The 23,100-nt window shown below is 34.6% G+C and overlaps 3 protein-coding genes across 4 annotated transcripts; all 3 read right to left on the bottom strand.

Annotated features, from left to right (window-relative positions):
* Nucleotides 1-1,569: 1,569 nt before the first annotated feature.
* Nucleotides 1,570-5,046, bottom strand: LOC104110649 (cytochrome c oxidase subunit 6a, mitochondrial). The gene is made up of 4 exons (XM_009620182.4): nt 4,783-5,046; nt 4,112-4,218; nt 2,794-2,836; nt 1,570-1,812 (listed from the first exon to the last, which is right to left on the bottom strand). The coding sequence occupies exons 1-4, from the start codon at nt 4,898-4,900 to the stop codon at nt 1,778-1,780; spliced, it is 303 nt and encodes a 100-aa protein (XP_009618477.1). The 5' UTR covers nt 4,901-5,046; the 3' UTR covers nt 1,570-1,777.
* Nucleotides 5,047-9,549: 4,503 nt separating this feature from the next.
* Nucleotides 9,550-12,212, bottom strand: LOC104110651 (tubulin alpha-3 chain-like). 2 transcript variants are annotated; one of them, XM_070195935.1, is made up of 5 exons: nt 12,052-12,212; nt 11,030-11,264; nt 10,565-10,935; nt 9,931-10,389; nt 9,610-9,854 (listed from the first exon to the last, which is right to left on the bottom strand). In XM_070195935.1, exons 1-5 carry the CDS (start codon nt 12,142-12,144, stop codon nt 9,729-9,731), a joined length of 1,284 nt encoding a protein of 427 aa, XP_070052036.1. In that variant the 5' UTR covers nt 12,145-12,212; the 3' UTR covers nt 9,610-9,728. The 2 variants fall into 2 exon arrangements, with proteins under 2 accessions (XP_009618479.1, XP_070052036.1); XM_009620184.4 differs by having other exon boundaries at nt 9,550-10,389.
* A 5,467-nt stretch (nt 12,213-17,679) lies between these two features.
* On the bottom strand, nt 17,680-22,767 carry LOC104110652 (LRR receptor-like serine/threonine-protein kinase HSL2). The gene is made up of 2 exons (XM_009620185.4): nt 19,584-22,767; nt 17,680-18,358 (listed from the first exon to the last, which is right to left on the bottom strand). The coding sequence occupies exons 1-2, from the start codon at nt 22,162-22,164 to the stop codon at nt 17,973-17,975; spliced, it is 2,967 nt and encodes a 988-aa protein (XP_009618480.1). The 5' UTR covers nt 22,165-22,767; the 3' UTR covers nt 17,680-17,972.
* Nucleotides 22,768-23,100: the final 333 nt, after the last annotated feature.

Consider the following 23,100-nt stretch of genomic DNA (forward strand, 5'->3'; position numbering starts at 1 on the left):
CATTAAGATCAAACCATTACACAAGAAAAAATTCATAAAGTCATTACATTCCATTCATTCATATAGTCACAAAATATGATTACATTCCATCCAATATTCAAAAGCTACATAACTTAATTATGTAATACATAACCAACAATAAACCCAACAATGATGCACAATAACATAACTAATACATTTTCTCTCTTTTTTGCATATCTCCCATCATTTTTAGTAGAGGAAGGGAGATTACCAATAACAGAAGATGCCTCCAAATCAGCAACTATATCCCCAAATGATTTAGTTTCAAACTGAACAACAACAACTTTTTCCTTCAAATACATGGTTTCTCTCTCAAAAAAATCAGCTTCTTTTTTTAAGTAATCATTTTCATCAACAAGAGTATCCTTTTTCCTTTTTAATTTGTTGATGACAATAGTGGCTCTTGGATGAAATTCGTCATCATCCCATTCCGCATGATATTGGCTGCAACATAACAACTAAATTTGATTATAATTCAAAAACAAAAAAAAAACTATAAACACAAATCTGAAAATTTAAAAGAAAACAATAACTTACACCAGGTTTATAACACTTAAAAAAATGTCTCCCATGATTTTCAGGAGTCCACGAAGTGAGGTGGAGCACAACATTTTCACATGGACAATTCCTTACACTCCGGTTAAAAGAGCTCGATGTTTGCGACATTTCACGAACGAAGAAAAGAAATAAAGGACCAAGGTTGTTGGAACTCAAAGACTAAACCCTATATAATTCTGAAATTGGGTCAACGATTTGGGAAAAAACCCTAATGGGGCAGCTATGGTGAGAGGAGAAATTGGGAGAAAGCGAGGTGTGAGAATGGGTTAATAAAATAAGATTGGGATTTATTAAAAAAGAATATCGGGTCGGGTCAGTTTAACAAAGTAAGAGTGATGGGTCTGGTTGGTTTATTATTTAAAATCAGAGTATAGATGGAATGCACCAGATTGTGACATGTGTCAAAATATAGTGCTAAATATTTTATTAGTGAGGTCTATTTAAAAAAAAGGCATATGTGACCCAACTTATACACAGAAAGGGCAGGATTGAGTCCATCTTTTAACGACGGGCAAATATGTACAATTTCGTAAGCATATCTGGACCTTTTCCGTATATAAAGTATTTAAGTTTGGTAAACAATTTGAAGGTTGTGAAGAAGAAACAATGAATTGCCAAGGGAAAGATACCGGCACTAGCAGAAAAGTCATCAACACCGTCCTTCAAGCGTTCGAAGAAGACCTGTTTACAGTCATCTTTCAGCTCTTAAACTATATGTATACCAAAATTTCGGCGAGGGTCATTGTCGCGAATACCAAATTATATCACATGTATTACTCAAGCTAAATAACCAACCTCCATCACTCGAGAGATAGGATTCAATCATATCCTATAAGTTTACAAAAACCATGAATCACCGGACACGCACCCCCCTATGTCAATAATATCCAGTAAATGAAGGTCATGCATTAAGGCATTCAGAATGCAAATTAGTAGAAATTCAGCTAATTATAATTCCCTCTAATAATGGGACATTTAAGAGCAACCATATCGAAACGAATAATTATCCCTGAATTCTTATTCTTTAGAAAGCACATTGTAAGTATACAGCAAAAGATATAAATATGTCAAAGAAAAGGCAATGGTTTCTTATAAGCAAAGAACCAAAAGTAGACATCTAATGAAAATTCAACAAATGTGATGATCCTCGCGGATGGATAGAAATTATTTTAACGCCTTCCAGAGAAACCACGCAGTTTCAGTGGTGCTTGACCTCAAAAAGCCCATCTGGACCTGCATTCACCAAAGGCCAGAGAGAAAGTATGGTATTAAAACAGTGTAGCCAGACAGAAGATCTAAATGCAAACACAAAATATGGCAAACATGGATATTACATCCTCAGAGAGATGTATACCACAGAAACTGTATAATAACATACTATAAGCACTGAATTAATTAATTAAAATAATGAGAATACGTGAAATCATGTTTAAATTGAAAACAAGGCCTGCAGCACAGGCAATTCAGAGCTTGGATTGATCAACCAAAACAGGAATAGATATGCAGCAGAACATGACATTCTTGATTTCAGCTCACAGTTTCCTATTCGCAACAGATGCAACTAGAAGAAAAATCCACTCATTTCATTATCTGGGGATGGTGCCAACAATATGTAATTAGTTCAACAAATCACATAATCAATTTATGCAATTCCAAAAGGGACTAGGGATCAAGAGAGCAATCACATAGGTAAAATCTAGAAGAGCAAAATGCATATATTGTACCTAGTTTCAAGGGCCATGCAAATTTTGTCCTACATTTTTGAATTGTTCATATAATGCACTATCTTCTAAAACTTTATGTGAGATTGAGACAAATTCTAGCTTTAATTAGTGTAATTGTAAAAGACTACTTGGAGGCACATGATCCAAATCTTTCTTAGTTCAGTATTTGCAAATAATTGTTTGACAATCAATAATTGCAAATTTTGAACTTCACTATTTAAAATTCTGGTGAAATATTGAAAAACCTGTTTGAGCATTTCAAGTGAAATAATGATTTTCATCACAAAACGTCAACTTTTTTTTCCGGATGAAATGCATATCCAAACATATCAACATCCAAATACTCTTTCAACTTCAACCAAATATGGTCCAAACGCCAACTCAATTTTTTTCAACCATCACGTTTAAATAAGTTAATCCATAAGTAAGAGTTCGTAACATGAAATTATCGAGAAGCAAAATGAAAAAATGACTTATGTCACATAATTACCCCATGGAAACTCCTTGTTGCGAATGTGCAGATATGAGTAAGCCTGCGAGCAGAATAAGCAACGGTATAATTGAAGTTGTAATATTAAGTCACACAGGATGAGGGAAATAACATATTACCCACTTGTATTCAAAAACATATGACAATACAACGGTTTTCCACATTGTCATCGTGAAGTAAACAGATCGAGACACTTTACTCCTGAGACTATCCTTTTAATCCCATCAAGCCACTTCCCTCTGTGCAACCCCAAATAAATCACCAAAACATGCATAACAGGAGTAAACCTTGTTGGGAATAAAAGTTAGATATTTGCTTCTCAGGAGGCCACTTGCAGCAAGTGTCTCCGTACTATGACTCGACTGTTCAAAAGTCCCTTCTATAACAGAAATCCCGCAAACCCTTTAAATAAGAGAAAAAAATGAAGAAGCTACTCCGCTCATATCAATTTAACTTCTCAACTACTATTTTAATATTTTATTCAACTACCACTTATATAACACAAGTCAAATTGTCACATAACATAGAATTGCTGGAATAACATTCTACCATTTCTTTTCTTTTTTCCTGATAAGTACATTCTACCCTTTCTTTACATTGGATATATCAACAAATAATGAAAATCTAACAATATGAAATTAAAACCATATTCCCCTATTTTGTCTTTCTTAAAGAAGACATTCATCCTCTTCTTTAACTGCACCTCCCTACTTACTGTTTCCTATTCCCTCCGCCAACCCTATTGCGCTTTATCCACTATTTTTAGGGCATTGATATCTTGCTTCAAATAGTATTGTTAACTACCTTCTTAAATTATTAGAGTTTCTCAAGCATAGAAGAGGAATAACTGAAAGATTTCAGAATAGAGAGAACTTATGTCATCTTATTCATAGTTGTATATATTTTCGATGAAACCAAGCAAAACCTCCATCATGGATTTATAATGTTCTGTCACAACTCTCTTTTTGAATTAATACAAAAAGAACATAAATATCCTCCTTGCATTCGTAAGTGTTGGCAATTTTCCAGCTGCTTAAACCTTTTAAGGCTGACGGCTCATCATGAATATGTGATATATTTCTACACATTGCACTTATGTGGTGAATTCATTATTTCTAGGCCATTAAGAGAATTTTTCCACTACTTGAAGGGAAGAAGCGAAAATCCCTCTGATCGATAACGCCAACATGACTTTCTACTTTTAGCCTAAGGTCGGCATCTAAAATTGAAAGATAGACAGAGGAACATACTGTTGAACACAAAAAATCCAAATTCCTGACATTAAATAAAGTAAAAGAAATTCAAAGAAAATGCTTACAGGAGGCTCATCAGAGTGAGGGTGACCCTTTGACAGACAAATCGCAGCAAGAATAGTGCAGGAAACTATTCCAACATAAGTAATTTTCTCCCACTTAGAGGCTTCACCTGGCCACATCATATGAAAGATACACATCCAAGTTAATCACTTTAAGCACAACGAATCAAGCAACTAGGACTAATCGCAAACTAGTTAGGATCAGCTATACATATCTTCTATATTAATTCTGCTCAGGCCAATTTTATTCCAAGATACTTGTCTTTTCTACAGAATTTAACTCTAATTCAATTTCACTTTAATTACATTCCAATAAAACATGTAAATATAGCACTTTAAACACAACAAATCAATCAACTGAGCCTCAATCCCAAACTAGTCAGGATACGCTATAAAAGTCTTCTTTACTAATTCGGCTCAGGCAAATTTTATTCCAACATCTTGCCTTCTTTTATGAAATGTAACTCTAAGTCAATTTCACTTAATTACATTCCAATAAAACATGTAAATACAGCATACACGGAGCATAAGATCTAGACAAAGTGAATAAACAATAGCATATGAAAGCGCATCCAGAAAGAAGAAAACTGTATATTGAAGATTAAAGATCGGATTCAATGCAAGTACGAATGAATAAAACCTAATTCAAATTAAAAATGAATGAGACTACATACGGGCCTCTTCCTCAACGGATGAGTGAGAAGAGAGGGTCCTCTTGGAGGCCGGAGTTACACGAGGAGCGCCGCCGCGGAGCGCGGAGCGAATACTAGATCTGAACATCGCCGTCGCCATTTAGGATTTCTCTTGTTCTCTGCTTGTGGATTGAACTTTCCGTCTCTGTGTATACTACTGCCCCTTGCCCTTGTTAAACACCAAATTCGCACGCTTTCCGTTCTCGCGCGTGTGAAGATATTCTTTAAGGGCCGGGTTTGTAGCCCACTTGGACTGTTGACTAAGTTTAAGGTAGCGTTTGCTTGAGAATTTCAAAAACCAGAAATATGCAAGGGGAAATTTTGAGCTCTTGAAAATTTCAAATTTTGATTTTGAAAATTTTCAAGGAGTTGAAATAATATTTTTGTAACAATGTCTCAAACAAATATTTTTTAAAAGTCACTTAGTTAGAACTAAAAAATTGTATAAATCTACTTTTGGCTGGAGTACAAACTATTATTAGCTCATTTCTAGCTGTCGATTAATAATTATATTGGCTTAATTAATTTATAACAATAATTATAAATTATTAAATATATGAATTAATTTGTGACAATTATTATTAATCTATAAACATTTGTGAAAAAAAAATATGTGGAAAGATTGCAAAGAGAACTCGAAGTATATTTGAAAAGATCTTTAAAAGAAAAGTGTTTATTGCAGATATGTGTTGTTTTATCGATTATTTAAAAGTAATTTTTTATATGCAGGCCCATTTTTTATAAGTTAGAGTGTAATAGCTCACCCGCAAAGTTAAGACACGTAAGAGAATTTTCTTTTGCAAGTACAAGTGCTAAGTATGTACTATGTATCAAGCTAAGCTTGATGATATCCTAGATATTAGAGGATGTTATTTGTCAGCTGAACATAAAAATCTTCAAAAAAACAAAAGAAACACTGAACATTTTTATGAAACTTTTGGTTTGGAATTTTGAATTCAAATCCCACATTATATTACACTTCACATAGAGAGATTACACAAAATCAGATTGCACGAATATGATTTTCAACTTATGGCCCCTAATTATGTTTACACCTACTTTCTTCGAGGAAAAGAGTAACTCTTATTTCTTTGATTATAAAAACTTACTATTGTAGTTCATTTTACTTGTAGAATCGAGAAAGTTGTTACTTATATTGTATTATGTATCATTTATTAATATATCTTGTAATTTTCTCCGAAAAAACTAGAAAAGAAAAGACAAAACCAACCAATATCAAAATATATTTGAATTTTTTCTTAAACGTTAGCACTAGAGTGAAATTTGGACAATTTGATATCAAATCCTATTCTTGTTCAATTTACTTGACATGCCGAGAATCTGCTTGAAAGAGAGGGGTGTCTTTGGGTCAGCTCGTGCCGTAAGATATTGGATTAAGTCCTGCAACGTTTTACCCGCTTCTATAATGTGCTCTTAAACCTACAATACAAGTAGATTTCCAATTTGGTCAAGTAGAGATTTTGATCAAACAATGTAAGTAAAGCAGAAGATATTTGATCAGGATTACAATGACGAGATTATGATAAGAGGAATAAATAATGTCAGAATTATTTAGTGGATATACTTTTATTGATAAATGTTTGATTCATTCGACTAAAAATAAATATACCAGGTATAACATAGAACATGTGTTTGGTTTTATACTAAATAAGTTGAGTTAAACTTATATTTTAACCTTGAATTTTTTAAAGGATTTTGAGAGAAAACCCTTGGGAAGAGCATCTTTGTTATTTTGGGGCATTATTCCGGGATTAGTATCTTCGGGATTGTCATCTTACCCTCAATGTGGGTTAAAAATAATACAACAAGTATGGTATAACTAATCAAGGAATCCCAAAATTCAACCAAATACGAAATAAGATAAACCCGTATTTTAACCTGAAATTGTTAGTATCTTTTATCTCACCAACTAAACAGCCCTCAAGTATTTTTCTACCATGAGTAAGGCGCTTGATTGCCAAAAACCCAACTCAACTCATTCCACCATCTCACATATAGCAAGCTTAGGTGTTAATGCGCCAAATTCACGGGGGGAGCTGGAACCATGAAAAGACACCAATGAGTTGAAGAGGTTATTTCTTTATATCAGTTCACATTGTTCACTAGTTCAATAAAAGGTTTCAATAGGTTTACCAATCTAGACAAAACAAAGCATCATAGAAGATTAAAGATGGCACAAAATTCAATGGCATGTTTGGTACAAGAGAAGAGTTTATTTTATTGAATTTTGTATGATGGAAAGACGTCAGACCAACAATAACAAAGACAACAACTGACCCAATAACAACTTCATAAACTTCTTTTCTGTGGTCTAAAACCTCAGATAATTTGACCACTGAAAGACAAACAATGACTGACTCAATAACAAAGACAACAATTGACCAAAGGGAAAGACTCGATAACTGGTAATTAAACTCTCCTCCAAACACTAGTACCAAATTCAAGGACTCCAATTGCCACAGCCACGTTTATGAATGATGAGTTCCCGAACTCTCCCCCACTTCATATTCAGGGACAACATTTAAATCAAACTTGAGTCGCTCAGCCCGAATGTGATTTTTTGCTGCTTCATTAATTTTGACCAACCGCAGCTTCATTTCCACCAACTTCTCCAACCTTTCTTTATCAGGCGGTATTTCAGCGCCGGGGTACATTACCTTATACCTTAGTTCTCGACTTTTTCCCTTTTCGTTCTCATCTTGTATATCTTTGCAGAGATCATCAAATGCCTGAAACACACTTGATTTTCCCTCATCAGCATTCTGTAGTTTCCATTCACGAAATTTTTCTGTTATTTTTTCAACACTAGTGGAGGTATAGGAACATGGTTTTCCACTTGGTGAAAAGAGCAAAACACCAACGTCTGCTCCCGTCACAGTTGAAAACTCCTCCGCTTTCCTGAACAAGCTCGCTTTCCTTTTTGAGAAGGTAACATAGCGTGCTTCTTTTGACTCGACATACTTCATTTCAATCTTTTGCCTACCCCTACTCGTCCTCCTTGCCATTGCAAAAAGCAAATATAGAAGAATATTAAGAAGATGTTTTGGCTGAATAAGCCTGAGCAATTTCGAGAGAAACGCCTGTGTGATTTATAGTTGGTGCGCAGGTCTCTCTGTCACGTGTATTGTCACATTTGATTAAATGTAATTCATATATTCGGATTACAGAGAATCCGAGTCCAAAACTGTGTTCCCATTATACAGCTGAGACTGCAAAAGCTGAATTGATCCTCAAGACAATGAAAAATATTGATCTATTTATTACATAGTTAATGTTAATGCTATACTTACTATGAATAAAAAGCATGTCAAGAAATTGCTTTTTAAGTTTGTTAATGTTACTTCATATTCCACTTTAAGTTATGTTGGCAATTATATGGCAAGTAATTAAACACTAAATCGACAGGATGCATATATTACAACATATATAACATGGTGCTCCCTAGAAACAGACCTCTATATTTATTTATTCCATTCAAAATACAAGGTATGATTTAACATCTGATCCAATTCAATACTAATCCTTAGACTGACAATGCCTGGTGGCTTAACCAATTATTCTTAGTTCTAAGCCAGTGCCAAATATCAATGCAGAATGCTCCTCATTCATCTCGGACAAGGAAAACTATTTTATCCATCAACGGGCATGCAGAAAACACTATAGTATTCTGGAACTCTAGAAACAAATTCTTCAATAGATAAATTTAAGCGCAGAAGAACTGTGAAGAAAAAACTTAAGAGCTCACAAGCCTCAATTTTAAAACATGAACTCTTCATCGTTGCATACACAAAAAAAGTTTCTTCATTTACATTCAAGAGTTAAAGGAGTAATAAACAATGCACTTACACTACTGGAAATACCCAAATTTTCGACATCCAGGAAAATTTTGACAAACTGGGTTACTGATAACAAGTCGGTTGAAAATTTCCGTCAGTTATTAACTGACATTCCCTCGAAAAAACTAAAAAAATTTGAAAAAATACAGAGCCGGTCTCGCGGAGGTCTTACAAAGTCTATGTGTCGAGATGCATGATTCCCTTTTTATGAAGATGTAAAAGCAATTCAAGCGCATCATTTTCGTGGCTTTATAAACTTAAAACACCAAGCCCGATTGGAGATGCAAGAGAGACAAAACTTACATGCTGAATGGGAATCCCTCTCGAAGAAAATGGCCTTTTTAGAAGCCTCTATAAGAGAGAAACTTTTTTTTCTCGCTAGAGCAAAGGAGAAAGCCCCATAAAATGAATCTTGGTTGTATGCCGCTCTGCCAACAAGGCGCGAAAGAATCAAATTTTCTGTGGTGATGTCAGAATTATCATTACGAATAGAGGAGATTTTTCTTTATAGTAGAGCTCATTACGACCATCATAACCTAACTCCAGGGCTACTACGGGCTCGCTAAAGTGAAGATTATTCAGCAGCGTAAGCGAGTCACTCTTAACCTTATAGTGAACCCGCACGGTAAAAGGTCTCACACCATTAAGAGATCTCCACACCTTATATATAGTCTCCCAATATTTTCGCCAACTAATGTGGAACTTTATTCGTGCACCCAACATATCACAATCAAAAACAAGGATATCATGGTTACCATAGATAACGGACTTGGCTGAGTAAATTAAACAGCATAACTGTAGAAGTAGGGGGCAGAGGAAAGAAACTGATAACTGGATAAAGATTGTACGCCTATCCCATTTTTCTAAATCTTTTCAATATCCACGGACATAATAATTCAAAAGATGCCATATATTAAAACCAGGAAAAGTTTTAGCAGTGATAAAGTACATGTACAGAGTTAAGATATCTTTTCACAAATACCGTGACAGTGCTAAATCAGCATATATACTGAAATCAAGAAAAGGCAATAAGAAAAACAGCTAATAATCAGTCACACATACTCTCTCCCCTCAATCAGTATTCTTCTCCTTCACTACCCTCTTCACCCTGGCCATACTCAGCACCCACCTCCTCGTAATCTTTCTCAAGGGCAGCAAGATCCTCCCGTGCTTCAGAAAACTCGCCTTCCTCCATGCCTTCACCAACATACCAATGAACAAAGGCTCTCTTCGCATACATTAGATCGAACTTGTGGTCGATTCTTGAGAAAACCTCAGCAACACTGGTGGAATTGGATATCATACATACTGCTCTCTGTACCTTGGCCAAATCGCCTCCAGGGACAACGGTTGGAGTCTGGTAATTGATACCACACTTAAAGCCTGTGGGACACCAATCCACAAATTGAATGCTGCGCTTGGTTTTGATAATGGATACAGCAGCATTCACATCCTTGGGCACTACATCCCCTCGATACATCAGGCAGCACGCCATGTACTTGCCACGACGTGGATCACACTTGGCCATCATAGAAGCTGGTTCAAAAGCAGTAGTGGTGATTTCTGCCACGGAATGTTGTTCGTGGTGAGCTTTCTCAGCTGATATAACCGGGGCATAAGATGAAAGCATGAAGTGGATCCTTGGGTACGGAACCAGGTTAGTCTGAAATTCATTCACATCAACATTCAATGCTCCATCAAACCGCAAAGAAGCAGTCAGGGATGAGATCACCTGATCAAAAAACAAGTTAGAAAACTCACTTCATTTATAAGATGTTCGGCTAATCCAATCCAAATACACTCTTAACATGGTGTGGTCTATCCTTACACCTTATAAGATTGTTTTCCTTATAAATTTCCAATGTGGAACCCTGTATAAGAGAAACGGAATAAAAAAGGGCCAATACCTGAGAGACGAGTCGGTTCAAGTTGGTGTAGGTGGGGCGTTCAATGTCAAGGGAGCGACGACAAATGTCATAAATTGCCTCATTATCAAGCAAGACGGAAACATCTGTGTGTTCAAGGAGGGAGTGGGTTGAGAGAACACTATTGTATGGTTCCACCACAGAAGTTGAAACCTGAGGAGAGGGATACACCGTAAAGCCAAGCTTGGATTTTTTGCCATAGTCCACTGACAAGCGTTCTAACAGTAGTGAACCCAAGCCAGAACCAGTACCTCCACCAACGGCATTAAAGACCAAAAAGCCCTGCAGACCTGTGCAGTTATCTGCCAGCTTTCTGATACGATCCAAGCAAAGATCAACTATCTCCCTTCCAACTGGTTAATTAAAGAAAAAAAAAACTCTCATTAATTCATGAGAATTACATGGAAAATAAGATACAATTGAATTAGCTAGGTGGAGAAAGTGCACTTGTATAGTGGCCTCGCGCAAAGTTGTTGGCGGCGTCTTCTTTGCCACTGATCAATTGTTCAGGGTGAAATAACTGACGATATGCTCCAGTTCTCACTTCATCAATAACAGTGGGCTCAAGATCAACAAAGACGGCTCGAGGAACGTGCTTCCCTGAACTGGTTTCGCTGAAAAATGTATTGAAGGCATCGTCACCTCCCCCAACAGTCTTATCACTTGGCATCTGCCCATCAGGCTATCAAAGACACAAATAGCTTAGTGGAGTGGAAAACACTAATTTACAGTATCATTTACTCTTTGCTTAAGAGATTTCAAAATAGCTTAATTCCATACTTTCAGTTGCCACTAAGAACAACTATTCCATCATATATACTTAAATTAATTTGGTACGGGGAAAAGTAGCACATTCTCTTGATAGTCTTTGATCTCATTGTTTGGTATCGATGGATGTAGAAAGTTTTCCACGGAAATTATTTTCTATTAAAGTCAAATTCGGAGATTTCATATCATTGGCTTCAATTATCCCAGTGTTGCTTATATGCCTAAGACTTGGTGAGGCCCTAAAACGGTATTGTATATGACTAATAACTCTATAGAAATTTGCAGTGGATGTCAATTCCTCTCAAACTTGTCTTTGGATGAGAGCTTCATGACCAAAATGTAGGTTTTTATTTGTTCCTTAATTCCTCACAATAGCATTAGAGTGTAAATTCTCAACTCTTTGCCCTATATCTTTGTTGGCAGAATTACATGGTCTTCTTATGAATAAAGATCATTTTATTTCGCAAATATCCCGACTCTTATTCCATGCCACAACCAACATATCATAGACATTTAAATTTTCAGCAGCATTTAATACTCTAGAGTTTAGAGTCTAAAGTCTGAAAGATCACGAAACATTATCCTCAGTCTATGTCATAAGCCTTGTACGAGTAGCATATGTAATACGTAAATGTTTATACCCAAACAAACAATAGAAACATTTTCTTCTGCGCCAAGTAACAAGAAAATGAAGAAAATACCTGAATGCCATGTTCGAGGCAGTAAAGTTCCCAGCAAGCATTGCCGACCTGAATACCGGCCTGGCCAATGTGAATGGAAATGCACTCCCTCATTTTCTCTTTTTAATTTGTTCAATGAAATTTGCAGAATGAGCGAGCAATTGAATCAACAAAGAATTGGTGCTTATGAAGACGTCACACTATCTTAATTCCGAATTTGAATGCACGTTGTGCTCTGATCCTCCCCTTGTTCTCTGCTTCTACGGGGACATCATAAAATAAATGGAGGACAGTGACCACTGGTTCTTTGTTTGTTACGAGGAAATATTTCTTTTTATCATGAAACTAATTCGTAAATGTCATTTTATTTATTTCCATCAACTGATATTTCTTTCTTTCCAAAATTAAAGAATACATAACAAATAAAAAAGGAAATTAGTGAAGTATCTTGAAATAATCATTTCGTTTTCACCCTTTTTCCTTCCTCTTCCGCACGTCGGGAAAAAGAGAGAATAAGATCAGAAAGAGCGAATATTCTAACTTTGACTTAAGTGGACAAAATCTCATTTTGTTTATGTTAATTTGTTTATACAAGTTCTCATCAAACTCAAGCAAGATTAAGAATAATCGTTATTCTTTGCTGACAAAAAAAAAAATGAAGTCATATCAAACAGTAGTAATATTTTATGTAGCATCTCCCGTCAGTGGCGGATGTAGAGTATAGGTCGGGAACCCAGTAACTTTTGCGGAGACCGGGAACCCAGTAGCTTTTGCGGAGACCCTAAGGTATTGAAAATGGCTCAATTTTGTCCTCCTTACACCTATTGGGCCATAAATGCCTTTAGCATTAGTTTTTGGGCTCAAACTTACCCCTATATCTAACAGAAGGGCCAACAATACCTTTAACGTATTAAAAATGGCTCAAAAATACCCTCCGTTAACTTTTTGGTCCGTAAATGCCCGTAACGTTTGTTTTTGGGCTCAAACTTATCCATATATCTAACATAACTAACCTGGTCAAATATTTGACTTTAACTTCGGCATGTGGCATTTTCTTAATCTGCCACGTGTATTATTTGTATTAAATAAACTCACCTGTATCTTTTAAAATACCCAACGACCCTAATCCGCTCCTATATATTTGGACGGTAAGCTAAAAATAATTACATTCGCTAGTTAAATATATAAAAAATATACATTGATTATATATAAAAATATGTATATTATACATTAATATTTTAATATATATTTTACATGATATTATTTTTAGAAAAAATTATACGGTGTAGTTTTCCCTTCATATTTTACAAATCTTAACAAGTTTAACAAATATAAATTTTAATTTGCAAACATAAAAATAATAATGTTCTATTTATATGATTCTAAAGGAGAAGCAAAGAAATTGATGGAAAGGAAACTATTTTAAACCTTTAATTATATACATATCCAACTACTTAGCACATTAATGGACTTCACATGATCTTTTCAATGGGAACTAGTAGTGTTTTAATATATAACGATAGAGCTAAAATATTAGCAAAAACTGTCGTTCCTTTGTCATGTTTGCTTAATAAATTCGAGTTATAGATCATAATTCATAGGGAAAACTATACCGTATAGTTTTTTCCTAAAAATAATATCAAGTAAAATATATATTAAAATATTAATGTATAATATACATATTTTTATATATTTAACTAGCGAATGTAATTATTTTTAACCGACCGTCCAAATATATATGAACTGGTCAGGGTCGTTGGATATTTTAAAAGATACAAGTGGGTTTATTTAATACAAATAATACACGTGCGGATTAAGAAAATGCCACATGGCGAAGTTAAAGTCAAAAAATTGACCAGGTTAGTTCTGTTAGATATATGGGTAAGTTTGAGCCCAAAAACAAACGTTAGGGGCATTTGCGGATCAAAAGGTTAACAGATGGTATTTCTGAGCCATTTTCAATACGTTAGGGGTTTTGTTGGCCCTTCTTTTAGATATATGGGTAAGTTTGAGCTCAAAAACTAACGTTAATGACATTTATGGCCCAATAGGTGGAAGGAGGGCAAACGTGAGCCATTTTCAATATCTTAGGGGCATTTTTGGCCCTTTTCCGAATATTTTATGGAGCATCTCCCGTTAGTGGCGGATGTAGAGTATAGTTACTGGGTTCCCGGGAACCCAGTAACTTTTGCGGAGACCCTGTGTTTTTATTAAAAAATTCATTAAATATCTATAAATATATAACTGTGAACTCAGTTATTATTGTATATTAATTTGAGATTACAATAGAAACTCATAAACTTTAAATCTTGGATCCGCCTCTTCTCCCGTAACACCATAATACAAGGTCTATTGATTGCTGATATAAGAATCGGAAACCTATGGAAGTATACACTACTTATTGATTATCAGAAAGCAAATCACCCTCCCCACATTTTTCTTACTCTACAGATCAAAAAGAACATCTTATAATCTATGATACCACTCGAAAATGACCAAGATAAAGATAGATAACCTATTGCCTTAGCGTGAAGACATACTTTGTTATTAGACTATTTTAGCAAAAAAAGAAAATGAAGTCAATCTATTCTTCTTTTCTTGTAAAAATTTGAGAAATGTATGCAATCAAATTGAATAGACTGTAGGGAGAGTGAAGAGCTGAACAAATACTTAATATTGAAGCTGGAAATGTTAGTTATATTGCGTTATAATTACATTTCCTACTTTCCTCTTTTTATCCTTTTCTTTTTTATTTCTCTGCTTCTTTTATTTTTTTCCTTCTTTTCTTTCTTTTCTCCTTTTCTTTTTTCTCGTTTTCTTCTTATTTTTTTCTTCTTTTCAGATCATTTATTTTTTGCCCAAATCATATTATTATTATTATTATTATTATTATTATTATTATTATTATTATTATTATTATTATTATTTATTTTCACGCTTAATTTTGGCTCCTTCTTTATTTTTTAATTTTTATTTTTTTCCTTTTGTTTATTTTCTTAATTGTTGTTCCTTTTCTAATTTCATTTAACTCCTTTTTTCTTTTTTTTTTTCTTTTCCTCTTTATAATCTAAGTTAATTGATTTGTTTGCTCTTTTTTATTATTCTTCTACTTTATACAATAGAAAAGATAACTGATAGTAAATATTTTTTCACTTTTTTTAAAATATAACCGGTATAATATACATTTTATCTTTTTTCTTATTTTTTAATTCAATTATTAGAATAACTTATACATTATAACTATTTTCTCTTCTCTTTTGTGCTTTCATTTTTTAATTCTTATTTATCATTATTTCAAATCAATTTTTATTTCCTTTTTTTTTCATAATCTAATCCTACACATTTTTATTCATTAATTATTGGAAAATAACTTACTTTAGCATATAGTATATCAAAGATAATATGTTAGTAGCAGTTGAAATATATATTGCAATATACTATGATACCCACATGCTATATATTATATACTGACTGGTTATATGATATCGATAACTCTGTTAGAAAATTGAAAAAGGAACCATTAATGTTTTTTTTTAAATACCAAATTTAACTTACATTATACCATATAATGTAAAGTATACCATTGTTATAAATTATACACAATTGAATTAAATATTATATACCAAAATAGTATATAGTATGTTATTTTGGTATATAATACAAACTATTCTTCTTCGCTAGTTCAACTCAATTTCAACCTAAATTTCAAAATTTTATTCCAGAATTTTCACCAAATTGACTCAAACTTTAGCCTCAACCTCCAATCAAATATTTCAAACTAAATATTTTGGTTTAAGAAAAAAATTGAAAAAATATGAGAACTCTGTTGAAAAGTTGCAAAAAATTCAAAAAATTATAAAAGGACCAAATTGTAATAGTATATTGTTACATTATATAGTATACTGTAACAGTATACCGTTGGAATAAACTGTATACCAAAATGGTATATAGTATATTATTTTATATACCAATTTGGTATATAGTACAAATTCTTCTTCGCTTCAACACAATAAATTATACACTAATGAATTAAATATTATATATGGTATATAGTATGTTATTTTGGTGTATAGTACAAGTCTTCTTCGCTAGTTCAACTCAATTTCAAAAATCTACTTCAGAATTTTTACCAAATTAACTCAAATTTTAGCCACAACTCCAATCAAATATTTCAAACTAAATATTTTGTTTTAATAAAAAAAAAAAATTAAAAAAAACATGAGAACTTCGTTGAAAAGTTGAAAAAGAACCTAATGAAAATTTCAACGAATTCAAAAACGACCAAATTGTAATAGTATACTATTACATTATATAATATACTGTAACAGTATATCGTTTGAATAAATTGCATACCAAAATGATATATAGTATATCATTTTAGTATACAATACAAATTCTTCTTTTCCAGTTCAACTCAGCTTTAACCCAAATTTAAAAAAATTACTGCAAAATCTCTACCATGAAAACGTCGTCTAAAATTTGAACAAGAACCTGAAAACTTTGAAAATTTGAAAAATGCTCCAATTATAACGGTATATTGTTACAGCATATTATATACTATTGCAGTATATTGTATACTATTATAGTATATTATTCTAGAAATATTATTGTATGTACTGCTAAATTATATTGTAGTAGTAAACTATATAACATCAATATACTTTTATAGTATATTGTATACTGTAATGATATATTGTTGGGTAATCGTGTTTCTTCTTCAGATTAAAAAGCTTCAAGCACAACAATGGAAGGTCTTTAATTTTGATTCCAATAATCACCTCAAATGAGCTCCAAATGCAACTAAATTTCAGTATAAACTTCCCCAACATACTATAGACAATATATTGTAACACCCACTTTGAATCAAACAACAAAATCTTCAAGTTGATAATCCATATTAAAGAGTTTCCAGCTCAACAATTGTGGGTCTTCAAACACATAAAAATCTGATCTGGAATTTTGAAAAAATACTTTAGCAACACCCATTCAGATACCACTTAAAGCACCAAAATTTTTATCATTGTCCCTTAATCGAGAACCACCGTAGCTCCGCCAATCTTTTATATACATTACAAAAAGATGACGAGTAATAGTGATCATATAATACTACCAGAGAGAACTATAGAAGATCAAATCAAGATGAGGCTCCTTTGCAACAACTCATAGGAAAGAAACTTTTTGCGAGAACTTAAAACAATATGACTCCTTAGATTTAGAATCTAGCAGTGTACCCCACGCCTAAAAAGTCTGCTACCTCCTTAATTAGTTTCGGGTCAATTGATATGACTGCAGTCTTGATTAAAACACCGACATGGATTTTTAAATGGAGAATTATTGAAAGGAGGAGAAACTTAGAAACTATTGGCTAGCGAATAAATAAGAAGAGTTCCGGTGAAGATATCTTTGGGGGGGGGGGGGAGTAATTAATTTTGGTAGAGTGTACATTTTTTGTAATTCTTTTGAGAATGGATAAAAATACGGGTAATAAGTTCGGGTTGAAGAGGCAATTTGCATAATTTTCCCCAATAAATAGGTAGGTCAATAACCAGCCCAACCTTGGACAGATTGGACAGGTCATTTGGGCTTGGGCCAAATTTGACAGCCTAAATTTCGTCGGTCATAAATTTGGACACAGAATAAACTCGAATATGAATGTAAAGTTCATATGTTGGCAACAAAAACTCTAACATTTGGTCGTTACTCATGAGCTTTACAGGTCAGCAAGCTTTTAGTTAAGCTGCTATGTATACTGGAGTATCTTACAGGGCGGTTGTTAAATCAGAGCAGCAAACTAAATCAACCTAATTATCTTTGCCAGTTTCCATTTAACTATGCCCCATCAAGCAGAGTTTAAGCAACAGACACCTATCTTCCCATATCCTACTACAGTCTACACTAGTATCAGAGTACTCAAAGCAAGAGCATGTATAAACTGTGAAAAGCTATCGGATTGACTTAGAACGAGCAACGCTGTTATCCTTCAATAATTCAACAACTCTTCTCATGGATGGCCTATTAATGGGCAGCGAAGAAGTGCAAAGCAAAGCCACATCAAAAACCTTTTTAATCTCTGCATAATTGCTTGCAGACGGATTCATTCTCTGGTCGACTAGCTGGTTCAAATCAAGAATACCATTGCTGCCCGTGACACGGCCACTTCCTTCATCTTTTTTAGACGATATTGCAACCTCTAACACCCACTTGACCATGTCCTTGTTCTCACCGAAAGAGGAGTCATTGGGCCTTTTACCCGCTATTAGTTCCAAAAGTAACACACCAAAGCTATAGACGTCACTCTTCTCATTAATCTTCAGAGTATACGCATATTCTGCAATTGAGAAAAAAGAATCAATGTACGTTCAAAGGTGCAGCCTGGAACATTTGGATAATACAGTTTGGCATCCATAGATATTTAGAAAACTTTAGCATCTCCCTAACATTACATGTTCATGACCAACATAACAAAATGTTTGCAATTGCAAACAAAATGTTTTCTAGACTTGTATCAAGAGGCCATCAACTTTTTTCCATCAAAGATGTAGGTCTGTATTTTTCTTACTTTTTCCGGGGAAAGGAGTATGGGCAGTCACTGACGACATAGTATCAACTTTACAAAAGGGATGAAATTGTATGCCTAATGAGGAATTTATGGTAGCAAGTAGAATTTAAGGTGTTACCAGATTTATTTAATAATTAGAGAAATAAGCAATAATAATTTAGGCACATGTTGCTTTCATTTTTCATCTTTCGATCAAATCTTGAATGTGTTGGCAAACACAAGGTGACAGAACACAACTCTCTTATTTTTTATTCTTTTGATCAAATCTTAACTTTGCTAGCAGACATTAGGTGACAAAATCATTCAATGATATGATGTGATCTAAGAATTAAATATTACTAGTAGACAATAAATGGTCATGCAGACTTCAGAAACGGAGTGCCCAACCTTTCTTTGATTTTACTTTGAAAAATCTATATTGAAACTCAGAATTAAATATTATACAATATACTACTTAGTATGTAGCAAATGTGCAGACTTCAGAAAAAGGGTGCCAGATATTTCTTTGATTTTACTTTGACAAATCCCTAGATAAACTCAGAAACAAGAATTAGCATGCAATAAATAGAAATGTAGACTTCAGAAACAGAGTTTCTAGCAAGAGGACTGACACTAGATTAATAAGTTTTCCGATCTGGTCATAAGTTTGAAACATCTATTCTATAATCGGGTCTCATATCTTATAAAAGCATCCAAAAATCAAATACTAAAAAACAATATTTTGAATGTCCTTATATACAGGATCAGGATGCAGATATTACAGTAAATATCTTTAACAAGTTAACACAGAAATAACAACAACATCGATTAGGTCTCAACTCCAATATTATAAAAAAGTTAGTTTCTTTAGCACTAGATGCTCTCGATACATTTTCTATTAACATGGAGTATATAATTCGAACAAGACTAGAGAACTTCTAGCAGTCATTGGACCTAAAGCTTGGTAACATCAATAAATTAACAGAAAATAAAAGGTTAAAGGAAAATATATTACCAGGTGCAATGTAGCCGTAGGAACCAGCAATATGGGACATGACTTGATCACTCTCCTCACTATCCTGCTGCATTACCTTAGCTAGACCAAAATCAGCAACTTTTGGCCTAAAATCCTCGTCCAACAAAATGTTATTAGACTTGACATCTCTGTGCACTATTGCAGGCAGAGAATCATGGTGCAAATAGGCCAATCCGTGAGCTGCTCCAACTGCTATGGCAAATCTCCTTGGCCAATCCAAAAGAATGCCACCTTTTTCCCCATGTAAAACATCTCCTAAGCTCCCATTCTCCATGTACTCATACACCAATATCCTGAAGTCATCACCAATGCCACTGTACAATAGTTTTACTATGTTTCCATGTCGGACTCTCCCTAGAGTCTCCACCTCCGACCTGAAAACCTCCTCGGATTCTCTTTCCCGTTTAGCCTCCCAAAGCTTCTTAACCGCAACCATCTGCCCGTTTTTCAGTTTGACCCTATATACCCGACCCGATCCACCAGCTCCAATGAGATTGTCATTTGTTAGTGAAGCTAACAAGTCTCCCTCCGTGAATCCAACCCGTTGAAATGCAGTAATTCTCCATGCACTTTTACGCTTGCTCCGGATGGGTAGCAACCTTTTGGCTTTAATCAAGACCCAAACAAGTGACCCGACAAGTATGACGGCTAAAGCTGATAAAATACACACCAAATACAAGCTTACACTTTTGGATCTTGGACATTCAGGCAGAGGTTTAAGATCCGGACTACAAAGATCCGGGTTGCCCTGTAAACCCGAGAAGAAAAAATCGTTATCGAACACAAGTGGCACTTTTCCTTCAAGCCTGTTATTTGATACGTTAAACTTGATAAGCTTGAGGTTGCTCAGCTCCGATGGAATTTCGCCGGAAAGCGAGTTTCCGGCGAGGTCTAAGTACGTCAGAACCGGCAAAGTACCAAGCTCACCTGGAATCTCACCTGTCAATTGATTGTTAGCTAAATTCAATTCAGTCAAGTCGGTCCAAGAACTAACTGATTTGGGAATTTGACCCGTGATCCTATTTTCTGAAAGATCAAACTTTTGTAATGTTTTCAACTTTGTGATACACCAAGGCAACTCTCCTGATAATTGATTCTTGCTTATGTTCATGATCACAATCTCTTCCAAATTGCATATTTCCGCCGGCAATTCCCCGGAGAATTTGTTGCTGGAGATGAGAATTTCCGTTAGACCACGAGCATTGGAGATTGAAGCTGGAATTGAACCTTGAAAGTTGTTGTTTCGCAGTTCAAGAAATGTGTATCCAGCAAAACTCCAGAAACCAGTTGGTATTTCACCGGAGAATTGGTTATTATAAACACGCACATATGTTAGTGAATTACACTCCCCATAGGATTCAGGGATTGACCCACTGAACCTATTATCGAACAGGTTCAAAATCCTAAGTTTCTTTCTGGAACATAAGTTGGGCGGCAAAGAACCTTCTAGATTATTTCCAGAGACATCAAACTCATCCAAATCTGAACTTAAACCAAAATCTTGAGGCAAAATACCTGAAAAGCTGTTGTTAAAGAGCTTGAACTGAGTAAGATTCGGGTTAAGAGATAAACTTTCTGGAATTTCGCCTTCTAAATTGTTATCATTGAGATTCAAAGATACCAGCGGCAAACGGGCAAGGCTATCAGGTATTTTTCCCGTGAGATTGTTCTGAGAAGCGTCAAACCTGAACAGAGAAACAAGTCCCGAAAACGTGTTCGGCAATTCACCTGAAAATTTATTCTGAAAAAGCTCTATTTGTTCTACGGTTTTCAGTTCTCCAATGATTTCTGGAATTTTTCCAGTAAGATTGTTGATTGCCACGTCAAAATTCTGAATAGATTTCAGGTCCTTAATGGAATCTGGAATATTTCCAATAAGATTCGCAAACCGAGCATATAGAATTCGAAGTTTACCTAGTCGTCCGATTGAGGAAGGCAATGGACTTGGCTTAAATGGATTTTGAGCAATGACCAATCGAGTCAACTCGGTAAGATTGGATAAGAACTCAGGAACTGAACCATTAAGGAGATTGTTGGCAATATCGAGCTCTTGTAATCTCGGTAACCGGCCTAAGCTCGCCGGAATATCACCGGAGAAATTGTTTGAATTAACATCAAGGACGGTCAAGTTATCAAACTTGGCTATAAACTCCGGTAGCTTGCCAACGAAGAAATTTAAAGAAAGATTCAAAAAGTGCAGATGCGAACATAGAGACCAGGAGTCGGAGGAAATAGAGTCACCGAAACTGTTATCGCCGACATTGAGTTTCTTCAAAGTCGAAATCCGGCAAAAGTCGGCCGGAAAATGACCGGAGATTCCAAAACTGGTGAACTCGATGGAGACAACCTTACGCGTTTTACGATCACAGGTAATGCCAGTCCAGTTACAAGGCGCATTTGGAGCTGATGCGTTCCAATCAGAGAGCAACCCATTGGGGTCACCGAGCTGACCAGTTTTAACCCGGAGTAAAATGGCAATATCGCGGTTCAAGCAACTCGCCGGAATAATGAATAAAAACAGTTGTATGAGTAGCAGAAATTGGAGTTTCATGTGTTCCATTTGATAATACAATGAAATCTCCCTTACGGGTGAAACTAAGTCCTTAAAAAAGACAAGAGTTTGTTTTTGATGATTTAATCATAAATCACAAACATCTGAAAATGGAGGTTGGATGGTGAGGAGATAAGAGTTAGTAAGAGATGGGGAAATTTATGCATGGATTACAAGTGTAACGGAAACAGGGTTTAAGGAGAAGAAAGAGTACTGAGACTGTGAATGAGCGTTCACACATGAAAAAAACCAAGCTAATTGTTGGACTCTAATGGCGATAACAAGACAGTGTGTTATAGTGACTTAAAGCAGGATGTGATATTGAAGGTTTTGAAATATTCAAAGACTCACCTACAATTTGCAAAATTATCTACTACTTTCTTTATAAAATTTTTATGTTTAGTCAAACGATGTTGAGACTTGAGACGAAGAAACTAACACTAATTTTGAGCTTCTTATAGTATTATAAAACAGTTAGGCTCAAAATCTTGAATTTAAATTAGTAAAAGGAAGAAAGTAAATTATATTAAGGGTTATAGTAATTACTTTATTATATTGGGGGTAGAAGGGGAAATTGGTGCTTTTAGCTTCCTTTCTTGGACTCAACTACAGAAGTAAAAAGGAGTCAAAGGATAATGTGGCATTTCATATTTGACTAATTTAGTAAGGTTGGCACCTTTATCCAACAAAATTATATAATTTCTATATGGAGCGAATATAAGGTGTGTTTGGAAATGGGAATGGAATTTTACTAGATGTGGAGTTTGTGGGTTTATGGAGACAGGGGTAAGAATTCTTCAAGATTATATTACTTGGGAATCTAACGACACAATTTTTAACAAAAAAGATCGTCTAGAAAAGTTGTTACATTGCTTAATTTTGAGGCTAAGATAAATTGAGCATACATACATGGGAAAGAGAAGCACTAAAAATGATGCTCGGTAG

Source organism: Nicotiana tomentosiformis, chromosome 2, assembly GCF_000390325.3.
Source record: "Nicotiana tomentosiformis chromosome 2, ASM39032v3, whole genome shotgun sequence".
Lineage (NCBI taxonomy): Eukaryota > Viridiplantae > Streptophyta > Magnoliopsida > Solanales > Solanaceae > Nicotiana > Nicotiana tomentosiformis.